General features: G+C 35.4%; 2 protein-coding genes and 1 long non-coding RNA gene across 3 annotated transcripts; 2 read left to right on the top strand and 1 right to left on the bottom strand.

Annotated features, from left to right (window-relative positions):
• Positions 1-2,655: 2,655 nt before the first annotated feature.
• Positions 2,656-9,399, top strand: LOC145642177 (carotenoid 9,10(9',10')-cleavage dioxygenase-like). The gene is made up of 14 exons (XM_081693272.1): positions 2,656-2,981; positions 4,237-4,307; positions 4,395-4,409; positions 4,832-4,943; positions 5,653-5,752; positions 5,992-6,054; positions 6,249-6,359; positions 6,455-6,639; positions 6,950-7,088; positions 7,327-7,444; positions 7,523-7,624; positions 7,765-8,016; positions 8,330-8,441; positions 9,134-9,399. Exons 1-14 carry the CDS (start codon positions 2,748-2,750, stop codon positions 9,161-9,163), a joined length of 1,644 nt encoding a protein of 547 aa, XP_081549398.1. The 5' UTR covers positions 2,656-2,747; the 3' UTR covers positions 9,164-9,399.
• Positions 9,400-9,474: 75 nt separating this feature from the next.
• LOC145642178 (carotenoid 9,10(9',10')-cleavage dioxygenase-like) lies at positions 9,475-21,143 on the top strand. The gene is made up of 14 exons (XM_081693273.1): positions 9,475-9,989; positions 16,209-16,279; positions 16,368-16,382; positions 16,804-16,915; positions 18,098-18,197; positions 18,432-18,494; positions 18,650-18,760; positions 18,828-19,012; positions 19,315-19,453; positions 19,664-19,781; positions 19,860-19,961; positions 20,106-20,357; positions 20,599-20,710; positions 20,871-21,143. Exons 1-14 carry the CDS (start codon positions 9,756-9,758, stop codon positions 20,898-20,900), a joined length of 1,644 nt encoding a protein of 547 aa, XP_081549399.1. The 5' UTR covers positions 9,475-9,755; the 3' UTR covers positions 20,901-21,143.
• Positions 20,940-21,737, bottom strand: LOC145642179 (uncharacterized). Its single transcript, XR_014115655.1, has 2 exons — positions 21,638-21,737; positions 20,940-21,252 (listed from the first exon to the last, which is right to left on the bottom strand). It is a non-coding gene; the product is annotated as an uncharacterized LOC145642179 (long non-coding RNA).
• Positions 21,738-22,823: the final 1,086 nt, after the last annotated feature.

Genomic DNA, 22,823 nt, shown 5'->3' with positions numbered 1-22,823 from the left:
GAAAGAGTTGATGGGTTCGTTAAAAGAAGAGAATGAGACGGAAGAGTAAGTTAAATTTGATGGATTGATACCCGACTTTTACCTTTCCCTTCTCTTAATAATAATGGTTAGTTAGACTCCCATTACTATTAGCCCTTTCTCTCTCTAATTGCTATTTGCTTGTTTACCAACAAGCCTTTCACATATGTCATGCATTCCTATTTCTATCTAATAGTCCAATAAGTTCTCCCTCATCATCGAAACGAGCACATTCGATACCAATTTTAATTTATTATCTTATTTTACTTGCTATTATTATTCGTCTGAGAGTACATACTTGGCGTAATTAGAATATTTCCTTTTCTCATATATTATTTCGATAACTTAGGATCTGTTCATATTTGTTGTGCTGAGCTGAACTGGGTGAAATGAATATTTAAAGAGAAAAGGAAATTATAAGCTGAACTGAACTAATTGGAGCTGAACTGAAATTAAGTTGAAGTGAACGCCCTAATTTAGCTCTCACAAAAGAATGATACTTTAAATATCATTAGATGTTTTTTGAGTTTTAGCTCAACACTCAAATTTGATAAATTAAGTGTATAAAACGGTGTACTTATTTATTTTTTCTATTAAGAGTTAGCTATAACTCAACACTCAAGTGATATTAGGATCGATTCTTATCACCTGTCCTCGTGGCTCTCTAAACACAAAAAAAAAAATTATTTATTTTCCATTTCATAGTTGATTACTAGGCTTCTTTGCCCCTCATTATGGAAAATTTTACAATAGGGAAATCTAAAGAATCCGTTGATATGTCTTAGGGTATGATTCATTCCTTCAATAGAAATAGTTTGTAACTTGTATGTAAGGTTGTAATAACAGTATTCTGCCCATAATCTTCAAGTAGGAATAGTAAGGAACAAATTACAAGATCTAATATTACATATCTATGGTTTTTCCTTATTTGATTACTGGACAAAGTAGGTTAGCTTCAAATGTCATGCAAGTTTTAAAAGTCCTAAACCTTCAAGCAAACAATGAGTATAAATATTAAAATTTGAGTAAAAATAATTATTGAAAGAGTCGTATAAATATTATGCTATACAATGAAAATAAGTTTTAATAGTGTTAATTTAGTACGAATTGTATTGGTTCAAATAAACAATATAAGTTTATAAGTCATAAGAAAATTTTGGTTAAAGTTGACAATAATTTGGTCGAAAAAGTAGAAATTCTGTCACATTTTTAACACTTTTATGTGCACTGAAATTAAAAGTCAATAATTTTAATTTAGGCAATAAAACCACAATTAATGTCAACGGTCAATTTATGCAAACTAACACTAATTACTCTGTAGAATGTTTATGGTCTGAAAATTACAACCTCACCCGTTTAATTCCACAAGGATGAAGAAAACAGAATTATTTGCTGGTTGAATGTATTTGTGACCTAAGTCCAACCCATCCCTCTAACGATTAAGAGTTGTTAAATTTAAAATTTTATTGTGTGCTCTTATATTTGACTTTTATTAATTAAGTAATTATTAATTTTAAATTGAAAACATACAAGAAAAGGCGAAAAATTACAGTAAGGAAGCTAATTTAAGGTCTCGTGGTACAAACTATCATTAGTCTGTCATATAATGTTTAAGCAAGTCTACAATTAGCATGCATTATTATAAGAGCAACAACGTGCAACAATGAGATGAGAGATGACAAAATAAAAAGGCGAAGGAAAAATTGAAAAAGGGGTAGATAAAAGTTAAGTTAGGAAATTGAAGTTAGCAAAAATTGTAGGTAAAATATTAGGAGTTCCTAGCAAGAAAAGGAGGGATGGGAGATGATGAAGGTTTGGGTAAATTAGATGATGTGAATGTCATTTGCGTGGTCCTAGAAGCTATATACGAGTACTTGTACAAGCTAATTCTTTTATTGCGTCATGAATGGCCAAACCCCTTAAACTTTGAACTTTGAGGTCCTGCTATGTGCCGTGATTGATTGCCGTCTATTATACACTTTTCTCTTCTTAAGGTACACACCACCCTCCCTTCGATAAGGACAATAACAACTGTAATCGATAATGTTTTTTTCGTTATTTTTTATGCAAACAAAAATGTCCCATATTGACTTCCGTTTGTGTATTGCACATAAGAGTAAGGTACTTATTAGAATCGTATGTTTTCAAGTACCAAGTTGTTAATACTTGTTGGTAATTAGAAATATAATTAGCCAAACTTCTGCGTTGACAAACATATCGGTCAAATTAAGGCATTTCTTTTTTTAAAAAACCCTTTAATAGGCTTTTAATAATTTCAAAAAATATTACAAAGTACTTCGTATTGTATTACTATGAAATTATTTAATTTAATAATTATAATTATCTTGGAAAAATGTTCAAGGTAAACTAAATTAAAACTTACTCTAATATCCAAAAAAAAAAAAAAAAAAAATTTACTCCATATACTTTAGTGTTGTTTTTTGTTTTCATCTCTTACTCTTTGGGCTACAAGGCAACAACTATGGACTGTAATGGGCCTAACACTCAACAAATTGATTTGGCCCAAGCCCAGCTCTGCCAAACATTCTGAAATTTCAACATGCCTTATTTCTTGAGTACGTGTCACAAGAATAACCTGTTGAAAACTAAAAAGATTCTGAAGGCCACATAATTTGTGTTATCAACAGTCACTATTCATCAGACAATCTAAAACAGTCTACAACTGCAACTTCTGCCATTCACCAGATATTGAGAAATTTCAGAAAATTATGGGTGAAGGAGAACAAGGGAAGAAGCAAACAGAAGAAAAACATGGAATTGTACAAGTTAACCCAAATCCCAACAAAGGGTTTACTTCCAAAGCAATTGATTTGTTAGAAAAATTGATTGTCAAATTGATGCATGATCCTACTAAACCTCTCCATTATCTTTCTGGCAATTTTGCTCCTGTTCTTCAGGAAACTCCTCCTGCTAAGGATTTACCTGTTCATGGTCATCTTCCTGTAAGTACCCTTTTCATTTTTTTTCTCTGTTTTTAAGTTTGTTATATACTGTTTGTTTTTCCCTGCTTTTTGATTTCCCTAATAATGATTTTCAAGTATTTAACTTTCTGGGATTACTCATTTACTAAATGGGTATAGTCCCATATGTATGATTAGCCGTATTCGGTTTATATACACCCGGGTACATGGTGCATCGTTGTGCACTTGTGTTTAAAGTGACAACCCAAATAAGGAGGGTTTCAGGGCTTTCCGCTTTCGTATTGTTGCAAATGATAAGAAACGGAGGTGGTGTTTAAATTGTTGCACTGTTATGTAGTAGGGTGTGTGGATTGTGCAATTTTTGTAGTAGGTTAGTGGGCTACAAATTTTTGTGAGTCATGATGATGGTGGTTAGATTGCTGGTGAAGTGGTGGTCATTAAGAATAGATAAACATATGGAGTAGGTTTTGTGAAATTTAGATTGGTGAAATTAACTTCATACATTTGGTCCTTTGAAACTTTTGGTGGATATTGCTCTATTCTAGTTGCAATGTGATCAATTTCGAATTAGAGAACGAATGTGCATGGTTTCCATGTTTCAACCTAATTACGTATGTTCTCGAAACATCCCCAATTGTTTATTATGATAATAGCCGCATACTTGTACGTAGTATAATTTAGTAGGTACAGTTTAGTATAGGATTAATGCTAATTCTTTAATTATGTACTTTGTCCGTTGTGCTATTTTAGTATTAATACTTTTGAGTGTGAAAAGTTTGAGTCAATTGTATATACTTTGTAATGGAAATCTATATTTTATTTGAACTAATTACTAGAGGCCAATATGGTGAATATGCACTTTGCAATCGGAAGGGTGAACATAGAGAAACATTTAAGTTGGGCTGCAAATGTTAGTCATCAACATAATGGTTTATGAAGCAACTATAATTTGCAAGTGATGGTTAACACTTTATTTTTATTTGCCCTTGCTTTATAACGTGATTCGCTATGTCATGGAAAGGAACACAATAGATGAAAACAAACTAGAATTTGAGCAGCTCATAACATCATAACATCAAATTGTAGGATGAAAATTTAAATGCTGTCAGGCTGTCAGCTAGCTTAGTATAAATGCAACTTATTCTGTTTGGTTTAATCCAATTCTCTGAAATACTACACCAGAATTCTGAAATACATAGTTCCTTTCCTTTTATTTGGAAGAAGATATAATGGATAAATCCACTTGATTTTCATACATAAACATTCATCATTACAGGAATGCTTGAATGGAGAGTTTGTCAGGGTCGGACCCAATCCAAAGTTTGCTCCTGTGGCTGGATATCACTGGTAAGTTGTAACTCTGCTGTTGTGATTCATATTTAAAAAGGTGGTTACCTATGCAATGACTAATTTTAGTAATTATTTTTCTTGCAGGTTTGATGGAGATGGGTATGTTGAATACATCTTTTCCTCTTATAACTGCTTTGGGTTATTTAATATTTCAACATAGTTAAGCATGTGGAGAAATGAACTTTTTTTGGAAATTATTGAACTATTTTCTCCACTTCCTTAATTATGGACTATAGTGCCTATTTAAGGCCCAAAAACCCAGAAATATCATTGAAGCTCAAGGCCTATCATATGTCTCTTATTCATGGATCATCTTCCTTCTCTAAATATAGCTTCAAACTACATAGTGCAAAATATATATTAGCAGACATCCAATCTCATAAGTAGTCACTTCCACTTGTATATATTTATGCCATTTGATAGATGCAATAAAGATGTATGTTTTGTTATTTGTAGTCATATTATGTATCAGATTACTTTTACCAACAACAAATGTCAATATGTTTTGCCTTCCTTTACAGCATGATTCATGGATTGCACATTAAAGATGGGAAAGCAACCTATGTCTCCCGCTATGTTAAGACATCAAGGCTGAAACAAGAAGAGTTCTTTGGAGGGGCAAAATTTATGAAGGTAAGCAATTGGATATTGAAACAAAAAATGATGTGCAACTGATTTTGCAGTAATAAAAATGACTTGTTCCCCATATCTATTTTATGGTCTAAACAACTTCATAGCATTAGTAATAAATCTAGAGACAATGCTCACATACATTTTACCATAACATTTCTGTAAAAAATGTGTTATTAGCCATGTTTTCGTGGATGTCATTGATTTTATATTTTTTTTCCTCACTATTGCTTCTGAATCAAAAATGTTATTAAAAAAATTACATTTGATACAATTAATTTTTTAAATTACTCAGAACAATGTGCTTACAGTAGTAGTTTTGTCGCTGATTTTTCAAATTTCTGCTGCCGATTGCTCAACATTTTACAAAAAACCGATTATTGTATAAATTTTGTTTACATTTAGTTTTGGAAATTGTACTAGTTATCAAAGTAGTCACATCTCCTACATTTGGTGCTTCAAATTACACTTAAGTGTACTAATGCATGTTAATAGTGCCCTGAGAGTCTTGAGACTAGAGATTAAGACTGCATAAGTAACTAATGAATAGTTTTGAATGTTATTCACTCTTAGAATGCAATTTGAATGGGATCCATATGATAGACTCTTAATGAAGTCCTGAATTCCTGATGGAATTTTATTTTATTTTTTTGAATGGATAAAGAGTATCTTATCGTAGGCCTTACACTTAACTTTTCTCATACCTTTGCAGATTGGAGATCTTAAGGGGCTTTTTGGATTACTTACCGTCAATTTGCAAATGCTCAGGGCCAAGCTGAAAGTACTAGATATGTCATATGGAAATGGGACAGGTTTTTCCCTCTACTTTTATAATAACTCAATCCTTAGTGCTTGACCAAAAAGCTCTCTCCTGTAGTAGGAAAATAAGTATCACTTGGCTACTTGCAACTAGTATCTTGTTCTTTGTGCTTTTGCTGTCTAAATCAATGCCTCATTGGTTTGAAGGAATATTTACTTTAGTTATGGTTTTACGTTTACTTGTCATTTTGATTATATTTGAGTCATATATGTGTTTTTCATCTTTATACAGCTAATACTGCTCTTATATATCACCATGGGAAGCTTCTGGCACTTTCTGAGGCAGATAAACCATGTGAGTTTTGATATTATGTCAACTGTATTCATTTTGAGTTACCAAATTGCGTGTTACTTGTTTAACTTGATGATGACTTTGAATGTCATTTGCCAAAAACAGTAGTGATATATTTCTATCCAGAGGTTGGTGATAGCTCTTGCTAGTACCTGTTGTATGTGACACTAAGTGCTCTACTTTGCTGTTTTATCCAGATGCTATTCGTGTTTTGGAAGATGGGGATCTTCAAACCCTTGGAATGCTTGACTATGATAAAAGGTTGACCCACTCATTTACAGCTCATCCAAAGGTTGACCCTTTCACAGGTGAGATTTATTTACTCTTCCGTAAAAGCACACACATTAATCTAAAAATTTTCATTTTTGTTGTTTCACTTATCAAACTCAAACTTTTGGTGCAGGGGAGATGTTTACATTTGGCTACTCTCATCAACCACCATATATCACATACAGAGTAATATCGAAGGATGGATACATGCATGACCCTGTACCAATAACAATCCCTGCGCCTATCATGATGCATGATTTTGCGATCACTGAGAACTATGCTATTATCATGGATCTTCCTTTACACTTTAGACCTAAGGTATGGTAACTTTTACCAGCTTTCTTTTCTTTTTTTTTTTTTCCTTCAAAATTATCTTTCATGCAACATCATTGATAGGGGTTCGGGAGGGGGGGGGGGGGGGTGCTCAAGCAAACTTGATAGTAGAGTATACCTAAGCTTCTGTTGGAAACAAGGCTTATCTGTTTGACAGTTGTTGCCATACATCTTTGTAGGATTTTGATGCATCATGATGCTGCCTTATTGTTTTCCATTTAATTCTCCCTTTTTCCCCTCCCTCCACTAGTGCTTCTGCTACTAATCTATTGATCTTATATTCTTGAACTTCCAGGATATGGTGAAGGAAAAGAAACTAATTTTCACTTTTGACTCAACATTAAAGGCTCGCTTCGGTGTACTACCACGATATGCTAAGAATGAGAGTTTAATCAAATGGTTTGAGCTGCCAAATTGTTTCATTTTCCATAATGGTGTGTTCTAGACTTCTAGCTACCTTTTTTTCTTTTTTTATTAGTCATAGATTTTAAGCATTTTTATCATATATAGAGAATATTTGTATTTGTTATGTTGATTGACTATTTCAAGATCATTAACTGATTCAGCAGATGTTAACATTATCTAACAATTATATATATGTTTAAAATGAAATTATAAAAAGTAAATGCATATATTAATGCATTTAATCATGTATATTGCTTATGCTGACAGCTAATGCGTGGGAAGAAGGAGATGAGGTGGTTTTAATCACTTGTCGCATTGAAAATCCAGATTTGGATATGGTCAGTGGAGCTGCTGAAGATCGGGTTGAAGATTTTTCAAATCAGCTGTAAGAAAACTTCAATGGTTGGACAGAGTCTTATTCCTGTATAATCATCTTTTCTCTGATAATAATTCTTGTTACCAGGTATGAGATGAGATTTAATATGAAATCTGGTCTTGCGTCTCAAAAAGAACTATCAGCACCTGCCGTGGATTTTCCTAGAGTTAATGAGTACTACACTGGGAGGTACTTGGATCTCACAGTTCCATAAGTAGAACTGTTTTATGATTCCCTCAGTTCCATAAGTATGTTGCATATTGGTTGACTGGTGGGGAGATAATCTAGTGCATTATCATTATATTTATGTTATTCTTATTCATGCACAGGAGACAGAGATATGTTTATGGTACCATATTGGGCAGCATTGCGAAAGTACAAGGGATAGTCAAATTTGACTTGCATGCTGAACCAGATTCCAGCAAAAAAAAGCTTGAAGTTGGAGGAACTGTGCAAGGTATCTTTGACCTTGGTCCTGGAAGATTTGGATCAGAGGCCATTTTTGTTCCTCGTGAACCAGGTACCAACGGTGAAGAGGATGATGGATATCTTATCTTCTTTGTGCATGACGAAAACACTGGGTAATTTTTTAAACCTGCATTTTGTTCTTTAAGATTTGTGACCCAATAATTGTCTGAAAAAAAAAAATTCTTTGTGGTCTTTCCTAGATTTTCTAATTTTTAGTGAGGTTCTTGTCTTACCAGTATACCAGTATGATATGTGCCATCTTATGTTACATCACTCTTCTTTTTACAATTAGACGTAAATTCTCACTACAAATGGTTCAATGAGAGCAAGAATGTCCTACTACTCTTTCGATAATACCTAATTGAATGGATCAGTATGGTCTCAAGGATTTAGTGATACTAAATGATTTATACTTATGATTTGCAGGAAATCATCTGTGAATGTAATTGATGCAAAAACAATGTCAGCTGATCCTGTTGCAGTTGTTGAATTGCCTAATAGAGTTCCCTATGGGTTTCATGCTTTCTTTGTGACTGAGGTTAGTAAAATTTTACTTTGCAAGAATGTGGCCAATATTTGACCATCATTTTAATTTTAAGTGAAGTCGTGTCCTTCAAAAATGGGAGCAAGCTTTTCTCATGTCATTACATCTTATAAGTGATCATATCTGAAATCCTCGTTAGCCAAGAATTTATTGGCATCGTTTGTGGTTTCGATTTTTTTTTGTTGTTATTGTTGTTGTTGTGGTAGAGAAGAACGTTTGAAAGATTAACCCGGAAAGAGGTATTTCCGGTGCCATGTAAATATGAATGATATTAATATACTTGATGAAGGCTGATGATGTAGATTCATTAAAGCTTAATACAAGTTTGGTCTTGCCAGTTTCTTGAGGAAGTTGTGTGTTACGTAGTATATTATGTCATGTTCGCTGCTTGGAGCCTTCTAACTGAAGTATACTATTTACTCATGCTTGATATGATTTCTGGCAACACACACTAATCAGGTTCAAAATTCATATGTCAAGATGTAAGGTAGTTCTGAAGCTATATAGCCACCAAGTTTCTGAGTTAGCTGACAATCGTGAGCTTTCTTCATTGCCATTAGTATTCATTAACCACTAGTCCACAGTTCCACACTACCAATGGTATAAAAAACATAGAGTTGGGAAATTTCGATTGTCAGGAGTTGTACAAATGATTTGACAGTTGTGTGCTTGTGTTATGTCCACAGGAACAACTTAAAGAACAAGTTGCATTTTAGTTGGAGCTATTGCTGCAGTCAATGAATCCAAATGCGATAAACGGGTGCAAGGGAAACATATGTAGAGTAATACTTTGTAATTGGTACTGTGTTGTTGTAATATTATATGCATAACACCAAACAACATGCAGAGTACAATGTATATTGTAAGCCTGAGTATATACATGTGTAACAAATCATGGATACATTATCCAAGCTATATCAATTATATGAATGAAAGTTAACATTCAAGTTGAGTTTTGAATTATCGATATAAAAATTTACATTTAAATATTACTACGTATGTACAATTACTTATGAAGCATCACAAGCTCCGTCATTTAAGAGATAAACTAATGGCATTACTTTCGTTAGTTGGGAGTCAAGCAATTTCCCTTTATTTTTTATTTCCTCTTTGCCAAAAGTTGCATTTATTCACCAAATTGCCATTTGATTAGGAAAATCACATTGATTATTTCTCCACATAATTTGGGTTATTGACACATTTGATAGTAATCACTAGTCAACTCATCAGACAAACTACAAGAGTACCACTGATTCACTGAAACTGCCAATCACCAAAGACTGAGGATTTGAGGGAGAAAGTGAAAATATGGGCGAAGGAGAAGAAGGGAAGAAGCAAAGAGAAGAAAAACATGGAATTGTACAAGTTAACCCAAATCCCAGTAAAGGGTTTACTTCCAAAGCAATTGATTTGTTGGAAAAATTGATTGTCAAATTGATGTATGATTCTACTCAACCTCTCCATTATCTTTCTGGCAATTTTGCTCCTGTTCTTCAAGAAACTCCTCCTGTCAAGGATTTGCCTGTTCATGGACATCTCCCTGTATGTACTCTTTTCATTTCTTTTTCTCCATTTTTGGTTTTATTTATACTGCATGTTTCTTCCTGCTGGTTGGTTTCCCTAATTATGATTTTGAAGTATTTAACTTTCTGGGTTTATGTTTGGTTTCCCTAATTAAGATTTTGAAGTATTTAACTTTCTGGGTTTAATTTTGTGTACTGGTTTGATAATGCATTACTTTTACTAAATGGGTATTGTCCCATAGAAATGATTAGCCCATGTTTGGTTTATACACCCGGGTGCATAGTGCTCGACTGCTCGTTGTGCACCTGTTTCAAAACGGCCACCCCAATTAAGGAGGGTTTCAGTAGTCTATTGGGTGTGGAACTGTGGATTGTGCAATTTTTGTGGTGTGTTAGTGGGACTACAAATTTATTGTGAGTAATGATGAAGATGGTTACATTGCTGTTGAAGTGGTGGTCATATAATTAAGAATAAATCAATAGTAGGTTTTGTGAAGTTTACTTCATACATTTGGTCCTTTGAAACTTTTGGTGGATATTGCTCTAGTCTAGTAGTAATGTGATCAATTTCAAATTAGAGAACTAATGTGAATGGCTTCCACGTTTCAACCTAATCACGTATGTTCTCGAAACATCCCCAATTGATTATTTTGAGCCACATACATCATACATGTATAATTTAGTAAAAATTAGGTATGGTTTAGTAGAGGATTAGTGCTATTTTTTTAATTATCAACTTTTTCCATTGTGCTTATTTTAGTGTTAATATTTTTTTGAGTGTTAAAAGATAGATATGAGTCACTTGGTCAATTGCTTTTACTTTGGCAATCTATATTATATTTGAACTCATACTAGAGTGTGGAGAAAAGAATACTCTCTTACCTTGTATTACTTAGGGTTAAACTATTTATACAAGTTACAAATATACAACAGTGGGCTAAAACACAAATTAAATACATAAGATACTAGGCCCAAATATATTTATACAAAAGCCTATATACAACATAACAATAATCCCCAATACCCTCCCTCAAGTTGGAGCATGCAAATCACAAATGCCCAACTTGCGGAGAAGATAATCAAATTGTTGTCGTCCTAAAGCTTTAGTAAATATGTCTGCCAATTGCTCATTTGTTGGGACATGAGAAGGACTAATTGTGCCATCTTGAATGGCATCACGCAAGAAATGACAATCCACTTCAATATGTTTTGTACGCTCATGGAACACGGGATTTTGTGCAAGATACAACGCCGACTGACTATCACAATATAAGTCCATAGTTCGAGGATGTTGGACACCAAGACTAAGCAACAACTCTTTTAGCCATTTTAACTCACAAGTAACCGCGGCCATCGACCGATACTCTGCCTCGGCCGAAGAACGGGAAACAGTAATCTGTTTCTTTGTCTTCCAAGAAATCGGAGAATGGCCTAAAAACACCAACCATCCAGACAGAGATCGTCTAGTGACCGGGCAACTAGCCCAATCCGAGTCGCACCAACCAGATAAGTGCAAAGCACTATCAGAACGCAGTAGGATACCCTGACCCGGACATCCTTTTAAATAACGCACCACACGCAAAGCAGCGTCCCAATGATCATGCCGTGGCTCATGAAGAAACTGAGACAAAATATGTACAGAATAGGCCAAATCTGGCCTAGAAAAAGCCAAATAAATTAATCGACCTACTAACCTGCGGTATTGTTCAACATTTTGCAACAAAGGACTTTTTGAGCGGGCCAACCGATGATTTTGTTCCATAGGAAAGCTTGCCGGTTTTGAACCAAGTAATCCTGCTTCAGAAATTATATCCAAAGCATACTTTCGCTGACAAAGATAAATTCCCTCTTTATTTCGAGCCACTTCAACACCCAAGAAGTACTTCAAAATGCCAAGATCTTTCATATGAAAACATGTACTCATATACTTTTTGAACGTAGACAAAGCAGCGGAATCATTCCCAGATATAATCAAATCATCAACATATACAAGCACATTAATTTGAACTTTACCCCGATACAATGTAAATAATGAATAGTCGGAGTATGACTGTTTAAAACCATATTGTCTTAACGACTGTGCCAACTTTGCGAACCAACACCGAGGTGCTTGCTTTAAACCGTATAAAGATTTGCGCAATCTACATACCTGATCAGGTTTATCACTTTGAAATCCGGGTGGTAATTTCATATACACTTCTTCAGACAGGTCCCCATGCAAGAAAGCATTATGCACATCCATTTGATGCAACTCCCAATTTTTCGTTGCAGCAACGGCTAGAAAGGCACGAACTGTTGTCATTTTTGCCACAGGAGCAAAAGTATCTGTATAATCAATTCCTGGAACCTGATGATTGCCAAACACCACCAAACGAGCCTTAAGACGCTCAATACTTCCATCTGAATTATACTTAATCTTGTACACCCATCGACTACCGAGAGCACGTTTTCCCGTTGGAAGACTCTCCATGCTCCAAGTACCATTGTCTTCTAAAGCTTGTATTTCTTTCTGCATTGCTTCACGCCAACCAGGATCCGTCATAGCTTCCTTAAAAGATCGTGGTTCTTTACCTGCCGAAACAACTGCAAGAAAATTTCTGTGTCCCATAGAAAAACGATCACAATTCAAAAAATGTGCTATAGGATATGGCATACCTGAGGATTGACGTGAAGTAGGTGAATTGTGAGAAGGAGATGGACTTATTTTCCAAACAGTATTAGTAACAAAACCACGCAGTTTTGAGGACGGAAACTTTTTACGCTTGCCTTTCCCTTGATCAACATTATTATCTACCATGGGAGTGGCCACTGCCTCCTCCCTCAATATACTACTGTTGCTAGTGGATTGCGGCACTTTACCACCTCCATTACCATCATGGACATGAGCATTATGGCTGCTACCAGCAATGATATTGCTGCCACATGCCCCTCCTTGAGAAAAACAATCACCCACTTCAACAATTACATCACCACTACCATTGTTTATCACCCCATCAAGGACATCATGATCAAGTACCCCTCCAATATCATGGGAGCTACCATTTTCACCGATATTATCATGTACAGGGGGGTCATTATTCACATTATCATGCACTCTACCATCCAAGTCATCATGCCCAAGATATTCATAAAAATAATCATCATCAAAATTAGCAAATGAAGGAGCAACAACTTGTTGTGTAACATTATCATTATGCATGGTGTCCATAGTAGCAAAAGGAAACTCACTTTCATAAAATTTCACATCACGAGAAACAAAATAATCACCCGTATTCAAATCATAGAGTTTCCAACCCTTCTTCCCATGAGGGTAACCCACAAAAATACACTTCCTACTCCTACTCATAAATTTATCTCCCTTAGCCTTTTGATTGTGAGCATAACATAAACACCCAAAAACACGTAATTCATCAAACAAAGGGGGTTTGCCAAATAAAATCTCATACGGTGTCTTATGATCAAGTAAAGGAGAGGGGGTTCGATTAAGTAAATGACTTGCCGCCAAAGCACACTCACCCCAAAATTCAAGAGGTAAATTACCTTGAAATCTTAAGGCTCGTGCAACATTAAGGATATGACGGTGTTTTCTCTCAACCTTCCCATTTTGTTGAGGAGTACCAACACAAGAGGTTTGGAATAAAATGCCATTTTCTGCAAAATATTCTTTCATGCAATTAAATTCAGTGCCATTATCACTACGAACAACCTTCACATTAGCATCAAATTGTCTCACAATCATTGCAAAAAAATTTGTAAACATCTTATAAACTTCAGTTTTGTCAAGTAATAGAATCACCCATACAGCTCTAGAAAAATCATCAACTAGAGTTAAAAAATATTTAGCTCCACAAGAAGAGGGTGTATGATAAGGCCCCCACAAATCACAATGAACCATTTCAAAACAATAAGATGATTTACTGTTACTAATCGGAAATTTATCCCTAGGTTGTTTAGCTTGATGACACACACCACAAGCGTTATCTAAAATACTACTAGAACTACTAATAAAGGGAAGAGACCGCACTACTTTATCAGAAGGATGCCCTAGTCTTTTGTGCCACAACTCCGGAGTGTTAGCCCCATCCACCTTTAAAGCATGAAACTTCGGAACATCGCGAAAGTAGTAAAGTCCATCTCTTCTTTCACCTACTCCAATCAGGGTCCTCAAGCTTTGGTCCTGTATAATGCACACATTTTTAGTGAATTTTACTACACAATTTAAGTCATCGGCAAGATGGGTAACAGAAATTAAATTGCAATATAGCTTAGGCACATATAGTACATTATTTAGCACTAATCCTGGTGCTAAGTACACACTACCATACTTTGAAGATGTTGTCCTTTTACCATCTGGTAAACCAACTGGACACTCTACCATGTCCACAACATTACTCAATAAAGTTATGTCTCCAGTTACATGATTAGATGCTCCCGTGTCGATGATCCACGGGTTGACAAGAGACTTACCATTTAATCGGTCATGGACAGAGGTTGTAGAGGCATTACCAATCACATCAATTATCTTCTGCCATTGAGCTGATGTTATCCCGGCCAATGCTGCCTCACCATTAACACTTGAATTAACAATAGGAGCCTCACTACTGCCAAACCCACTCTCAACCATATTAGCACAAACTGCAGCACCCCGACCTCTACCTCCAACACCACGGCCACCGCTCGTACCGCCTTTGCCACCACCACGAGGTCTATGTACCCACCCTTCGGGGAACCCGTACTTTGAGTAGCACTTTGGTTCTTCATGACCTGTACGACCGCAAAAGGAACACAAAATTGTAGACTTGTCTCGGTCATCAGAACGACGCATAACTCTGTTTGGGAGTTGAGATTGGACAGCCAAGGTCATCACATCATCACGCTCTGCCTTGGCTCGTGACATAGACTGTAAGCGCTCCTCTTGAAGTAATGCTTGATAAGCACGATCAAGGGTGGGTAATGGGTCATGTGATAGAAGATTTGATCTCACATTACCATATAATTCAGCATTAATACCATACAAAAAATCATGGAAACGATCTTCATCAACCATTGCTTGAAACTCCTCACCTAAATTGCATTCACATTTTCCGCACTTACACCTTGGCAATGGATAATAAGTAGCCAAATCATCCCAAAGAGGCTGCAATAAGCCAAAATACTCAGCCACAGACATGTTTTTGGACTGCTTACAGTCTGCCAAAGCTGCCTTGATTTGTTGTTTACGAGGGCCATTACCGACATCGAAACGCCGCTTCAACATATCCCATAAAGGCTTAACCTCTTCAAAATAGGGAATAGTTTTCTTCACAGAGATATCAATGGTATTAAGAATCCATTGCACAAGCATTGCCTGGAGACACCTCCAATCGAGCAAATGCTTCGAATTAGTAGGCTTCTTGATCGAACCATCAAGAAACTCAAACTTACGACGTGACATAAGGGAAAGGCGAATCGACCGTGACCATTCCTCATAATTGTCTCCTCGAAAAATAATGGTAGTAATTAAATTTCCAGGACCATCATTATTACCAAGATAATATGGAGAAGACTGATCAATTTTACTATCATCACCTTTGGTGGAATCATCCGCGCCGCCGGCCATGAGAAACAGAGAAGTCGTGCCCTAGCCTCAAAGGCCTGATACCATGTGGAGAAAAGAATACTCTCTTACCTTGTATTACTTAGGGTTAAACTATTTATACAAGTTACAAATATACAACAGTGGGCTAAAACACAAATTAAATACATAAGATACTAGGCCCAAATATATTTATACAAAAGCCTATATACAACATAACAATAATCCCCAATATAGAGGCCAATATGGTGAATTTGCACTTTGTAGTCTAGAAGGGAGAACAAACGAGAGACATTTAAGTAGGCCTGCAAATGCTTGTCTTCAGCATTATGGCCTTATGGGTTATGAAGCCACAGAAATTTGCAAGTGCTGGTTAATACTTTTGTTTCATTTGACCTTGCTTTCTGTATGTGATTTGCTATGCCCTGGAAGGAAGAAGATTGATATAACAAACTAGAATTTAGTACGGAGTATGAAAATCTAAATGCTGTCAGATAGCTAAGTAGTACACACAACTTTTTCTGTTTGGCATAATCCGACTCTCTGAAATACTATGCCAGAAATTTAAAATAGCTCCTTTTCTTTTATTTGGCAGAAAATAAAATGGTTAAGCTCACTTGATGTTTCATACATAATTATTAATTATGACATCATCAATTACAGGAATGCTTGAATGGGGAGTTCGTCAGGGTCGGACCCAACTCAAAGTTTGCTCCTGTGGCTGGATATCACTGGTAAGTTATAACTAGTCTGTTGTGATTCACATTTAAAAAGGTGGTTACCTAAACATTGAGCTAATTATAGCAAGTATTTTTCTTTCAGGTTTGATGGAGATGGGTATGTTCAATACGTCTTTTTCTCTTATAAATGATTTGGATTATTCAATATTTCAACATAGTTAAGCATGTGGAGAAATGAACTATGAAAATTATTTAACCATTTTCTCCACTTCCTTAATGACTATAGTGCCTATATTAGGCCCAGAAATATCATTGAAGTTCAAGGCCTATTATGTCTCTTGTTCGTGGATCATCTTTTTTCTATGAATATGTAGCTTTAAACTACATAAGTACATAGTACAAGCTCTATATTATTAGACAGCCAATCCCATAAGTAGTCACTTCCATTATATATATTTATGCCAAGAATTGATGCAATGAAGATCTGTGATCTGTTGTTTGCAGTCACGTTAAGTTTCAGATTACTTTTTGCAACAACACCAACAACAAAAGTATATATGTTTTGCCTTCCTTTACAGCATGATTCATGGAGTACACATTAAAGATGGGAAAGCAACCTATGTCTCCCGCTATGTTAAGACATCCAGGCTGAAACAAGAAGAGTTCTTTGGAGGGGCAAAATTTGTGAAGGTAAGCAATTGGGTATTGAAACAAGAAATGATCTGTGCAACTAATTTTCGAGTAAAAATAAAAATGAGTTGTTCCCGTGTCTATGTTTTATGGTCTATACAACTCATAGCATTAATAATAAGTCTAAAGGCAATGCTCATATACACCTTTCACTATAAAAGTGCTATAAATAATGTTTACTAGTGAAGTTTTTCATTAATGTCTCTTGTTTTGTTTTTTTTTTTAACCCCATTAATGCTTCTGAATCAAAGATCTCATTAAAATGATCACACTTGATACTCCCTTTGTCCCATTATTAAGTGTCTGTTTTCTAATCGGTTGTCCCAAAATTAAGTGCCAATTTCTATTTAAGTTTCATGTACTATTACTTACATAGCCCTTCTTTATACCTTTTAAAATTGGTGCCCACATTTACTGCACACATGTTTTTTTTTTTATTATTATTATTATTATTGTCTCAACTAGAAAACAAAATAGTGTACTCTTTATAAGTGTTTCCAATGTATTTCACACACATGCTTTTATTCTTCCTTTATTTACATTATAACACGTGAAGTATGAGAAATGAGCACTTAATAGTGGGACGGAGGGAGTACAATTGATTTTTCAAATGTCACTGAACAACATGCTTACAGTAGTAGTTTACTGAACATTCATATTTTATAAAATAATATCGATTATTGTATAGATATTGTTTACATTTAATTCTTTTTGAAATTGGACTTGATATCAAAATAGTCTCATCTCCTACATTTGGTGCTTCAAGTTACACTTAAGTGTACTGTTGCATGTTAATAGTGCCCTGAGACTAGTGAATAAGACTGCAGTAGTAACTATTCCCTCCGTCCCTTTATTTTTGCCCCATATGTGTATGTTCACTTTATTTATTTTTAGTTGTCTAAATTTGATGAGAGAATAATGGTGGGTCAAAAATATTGTTTGTGAGAGGAAAATGGTAGTCCCTATTGCTATATATGGTATGGAGCAAAATAAAAGGGATACCCTAATAAGGAAAGTGGAGCAAAGGGGAAAAGGGAGTAATGAATAACTCCTAGGAAGCAAAATGAATGTAATCCATTGTATAGACTGTTAATGAAGACCTGATGGATTTTTTTGCCTATTATGGATAAATAGGGTCTCTTATCGTAGGCCTTACATTTGTCTTTTTACATATCTTTGTAGATTGGAGATCTTAAGGGGCTTTTTGGATTACTTACAGTCAACTTGCAAATGCTCAGGGCCAAGCTGAAAGTACTAGATATGTCGTATGGAAATGGGAAAGGTTTTTTCTTCTACTTATACTCTATCAATCCTTAGTGTTTGGCATAAAAGCTCTCCCCTGTAGTCGGAAAATAAATATCACGTGGCTACTTGCTCCATAATCCCATAAATATCTTGTTCCCCGTGATCAATGCCTCATTGGTTTGAAGGAAATTTTACTTTAGTTATGGTTTTATGTTTACTTGTCATTTTGATTAAATTTGGGTCATATTTGTGAATATTTATCTTTATACAGCTAACACCGCTCTTATATATCACCATGGGAAGCTTCTGGCACTTTCAGAGGTAGATAAACCATGTAAGTTGTGATATTATGTTATTTATTTTTATTCTGAGGTACCAAATTGAATGTTTCTTGTTTAACTTGATGTTGTCTATCCAGTGACTTGTTATAGCTCTTGCTAGTACCAGTTGTATGTGACACTAAGTGCTCCACTTTGCTGTTTTATCCAGATGCTATTCGTGTTTTGGAAGACGGGGATCTTCAAACCATTGGAATTCTTGACTATGATAAAAGGTTGAGCCACTCTTTTACAGCTCATCCAAAGGTTGACCCTTCCACAGGTGAGATTTATTTACTCTCTCCCCCATAAAAGCACACACACTGATCAAACTCAAACTCTTGGTGCAGGGGAGATGTTTACATTTGGCTACTCTCATCAACCACCATATATCACATACAGAGTAATATCAAAGGATGGATACATGCATGACCCTGTACCAATAACAATTCCTGCGCCTATCATGATGCATGATTTTGCAATCACTGAGAACTATGCTATTTTCATGGATCTTCCTTTACTCTTTAGACCTAAGGTATGGTACCTTCAACACCGAAAGAAGTTACCAGCTTTTTGTTTACTTCAAAATTATCTTTCATGCAGCATCGTTGATTGAGGTTGGGGGGAGGGGGTGTTTAAACTTGCTTGTTAGCAGGATATATTTTAGATTCTGTTGGAACGAAGGCTTAGCTGTTTGTAGTATTACAATTGATGCCATACATCTTTCTAGGTTTTGATTCTGTTGTGTTTTTTCCATTAAATTCTCCTTTTTTCCATTTATTTATGCTGTTGTGCTTTTGTTATTAATATGTTGATCTTATATTCTTGAACTTCCAGGATATGGTGAAGGAAAATAAACTAATTTTCACTTTTGACTCGACGTTAAAGGCTCGTTTTGGTGTGCTACCACGATATGCTAAGAACGAGAGCTTAATCAAATGGTTTGAGCTGCCAGCTTGTTTCATATTCCATAATGGTGTGTCCTAGCTACTTTTTTCTTTTTTTATTAGTCATAGATTCTAAGCATTTTTATCATATGATGAGAACATTTGTCGGTTTATTATGTTGATTTGACTATTGCAAGATCAGTAGCTGCTTCAGCAGATGTTTATATAATTATAAAAAAATATAAAAAGTAATTGCATATTTCAGTGCATTTAATCATGTATATTGCTTATGTTGACAGCCAATGCGTGGGAAGAAGGAGATGAGGTTGTTTTAATAACATGTCGCGTTGATAATCCAGAATTGGATATTGTCAGTGGAGCTGCTGAAAGTCGGGTTAAAGATTTTTCAAATCAGCTGTAAGAAAACTTCAATGGTCGGACACAGTCTAATTCCTTTTCAATCATCTTTTCTCTGATAATAATTCTTGTTACCAGGTACGAGATGAGATTTAATATGAAAACTGGTCTTGCGTCTCAAAAAGAGCTATCAGCACCTGATGTGGATTTCCCTAGAGTTAATGAGTACTACACTGGCAGGTACTTAGGATCTCACAGTTCCATAAGTAAATTTTTTTATGATCCCCTCCGCTAGTTGGGTGTAATTCATAGTTTGCGGGATGCAGGGGGGAGATAATTTAATGTATCATCATCATACTTATGTTATTCTTGTACCAAGCGCAGGAGACAGAGATACGTGTATGGTACCATAATTGGAACCATTGCGAAAGTCCAAGGGATAGTCAAATTTGACTTGCATGCTGAACCAGATATCAGCAAGAAAAAGATTGAAGTTGGAGGAATTGTGCAAGGGATCTTTGACCTTGGTCCTGGAAGATTTGGATCAGAGGCCATCTTTGTTCCTCGTGAACCAGGTACCGCCAGTGAAGAGGATGATGGATATCTGATCTTCTTTGTGCATGATGAAAACACTGGGTAATTTCTTAAACCTGCATTTTATTGTCTGATTATAGTGAGGTTCTTGTCTGACCAGTATGATATGTGCCATTTTATGTTACATCATTCTTCTTTTTACTATTATACCTGAACATTTGCTACAAATGGTTCAATGGGAGCAAGAATTCCCGACTACTCTTTCTATAATACGTAATTGAATGGATCTGGTATGGTCTTAAGGGTTTAGTGACAATTAATGGTTTATACCGTTGGTTTGCAGGAAATCGTCTGTGAATGTAATTGATGCAAAAACAATGTCAGCCGATCCTGTTGCAGTTATTGAATTACCTAATCGAGTTCCCTATGGGTTTCATGCCCTCTTTGTGAGTGAGGTTAGTAAAATTTTACTTTGCAAGAAAGCAGCCAATATTTGATTATCATTATAATTAAATTATTAACGCCAAGTTAGGATTTTCAATTTCTCTTTCAATCTATCAGATACTATCATACAGAATTGTTTTTGACAGTTGTGTGCTTGTGTTATGTCCACAGGAACAACTTAAAGAACAGGTTGCATTTTAGTTGGAGCTATTGCTGCAGTCACTGAATCGAAAGGCGAAATTCGGGTTCAAGGGAAACATATGTAGAATAATACAATTACTTTGTAATTGGTACTGGACTATCTACTATCTAGTATGTTGTTGTAAAACTATTGTACTCCTATATTGTAAGCTTGAGTATATTCATGTGTAACAAATCATTATACATTATCTAAGCTATATCACATAAATGAATGAAAGTAATCATTCAAGTTAAATTTTGTAGGATTATTACAAAAAAGTTACAATATCATATACAATCATGAAGTATCACAAGATCCATCTGCAACATTCATTGGCAACTGCAATTCAATTCTGCATTCTTCATAATTAATCTGCATAAAAATTTCAAAAAATTAAAAAGGTAAATAGTAGTTTCATAATAGATTTTGGCATAGCATAAAAAAAATAAAAATTAAGAATTTATAAAATTAAATAAATAAATAAATCCCTCAGAAATGCCTATTTTCCACATGAGATTGGAAGGAAGCAGAAAATGCAAGAAAAACAGAGTACCTCAAAAACCATTTGCAAAAATGAAAAATGGGAGCATCATCTGGAATTCTATGCACTATCAAATACCATTTGCCCAATCCATGTTTATTTGTTCAGATTACTAAATATTATCATCATTGGGATTTCTAGCAGTAAGTAATTAAGTGTGGAATTGAAACCTAGATTTGTGAAATTGATATTTGATGATTATGATAAACATCTTACCGAAGAAGCTGCTTCAATGGAGGAGGGAAAGCTCACAAATCGCTTCAATGGAGAATTCAGAGAATCGGAGGAGATTGAGAGAGAGAGAGGTGGGGGTGGGGGGCAGCACTGCTGCGGCGCAGCTTACACGTTATAAACGTAGGAGCCCTAACAAGAATTATATATAGTATATATTTGGTGTATGGTCAAAGGAGATAATTATCTTCCTAAATTATAGACAATAGTTCCCTATTATATATATTGTCATATATATTGTAAGCTTGATAAAAATGACAATTATCTATTTATAATTAGTTGAACCCGAATATGACATGACTTGGAAATGACCCTGATTGTAACCTGCAAATTATTGACTTGAACATAACCCGACTTGTATCTAAGAATGACCCAACCTGATTATAACCCGCAAATTATTGACTTGAACCGAACCCGAGACTGACCCGACCTGATTAAAACCCGTAAATTTATTGACTAGAACCGAACCCGACTCAAACTCGAGAATGACCCGACCTGATTCTAACCCGCAAATTATTGACTTGAACCGAACCCGACTTGAACCCAAGAATTACCCTAACCCGTGAAAACTCGAATTAAACCCGACCTATTGTTCACTCGACCGGAATGTAACCTAACCTGTTATTAACCCGACCCGAACCCGATAAGAAGTATGACCCGACGTGACCCGACTCAAGCATGACCCAACCCAAACTCGACCCGCATAGGTTATGGAATTAATCCGAATTGACCCGACCCACTCTTACCGACCTAAACCCGACCCGTTTACCCGAATTGACAGCTCTACCCGAACACTCCAAAATTTCTCCAAAAGCGTGGATATTATCCTTCAATTTTGGAATTTTTTAAAAAAATTTTCACCCAAAAATAAAAATTGCCGAAATGTTTACCATGGTCCCTAATACCCTCCAGGAGTCCAATTAGCTGGGTTGAACCATCCAATTTGCCTTTAAACGACCAATTTACCAGTTTACAACTTGCACCGATTTCATTAACTCAAGCCTATCACGAACATTTATGACAACATATAATGATCATATATGGTTCCAAACAGTATTATATGACCCCGAGATGTATCCCCTAAATCTCAATGCTTTTCGACACCGGGCCCCGAAACAATCGAAATTTCTCAAAAAACTTGGATATTAGCCTTCAATTTTGGAATTTTTTG

Source organism: Chenopodium album, chromosome 8, assembly GCF_948465745.1.
Source record: "Chenopodium album chromosome 8, dcCheAlbu1.1, whole genome shotgun sequence".
NCBI classification, from domain to species: Eukaryota; Viridiplantae; Streptophyta; class Magnoliopsida; order Caryophyllales; family Amaranthaceae; genus Chenopodium; species Chenopodium album.
The sequence above is the reverse complement of the archived record's forward strand: the minus strand, read 5'-3'. Positions and strand labels throughout refer to the sequence as shown.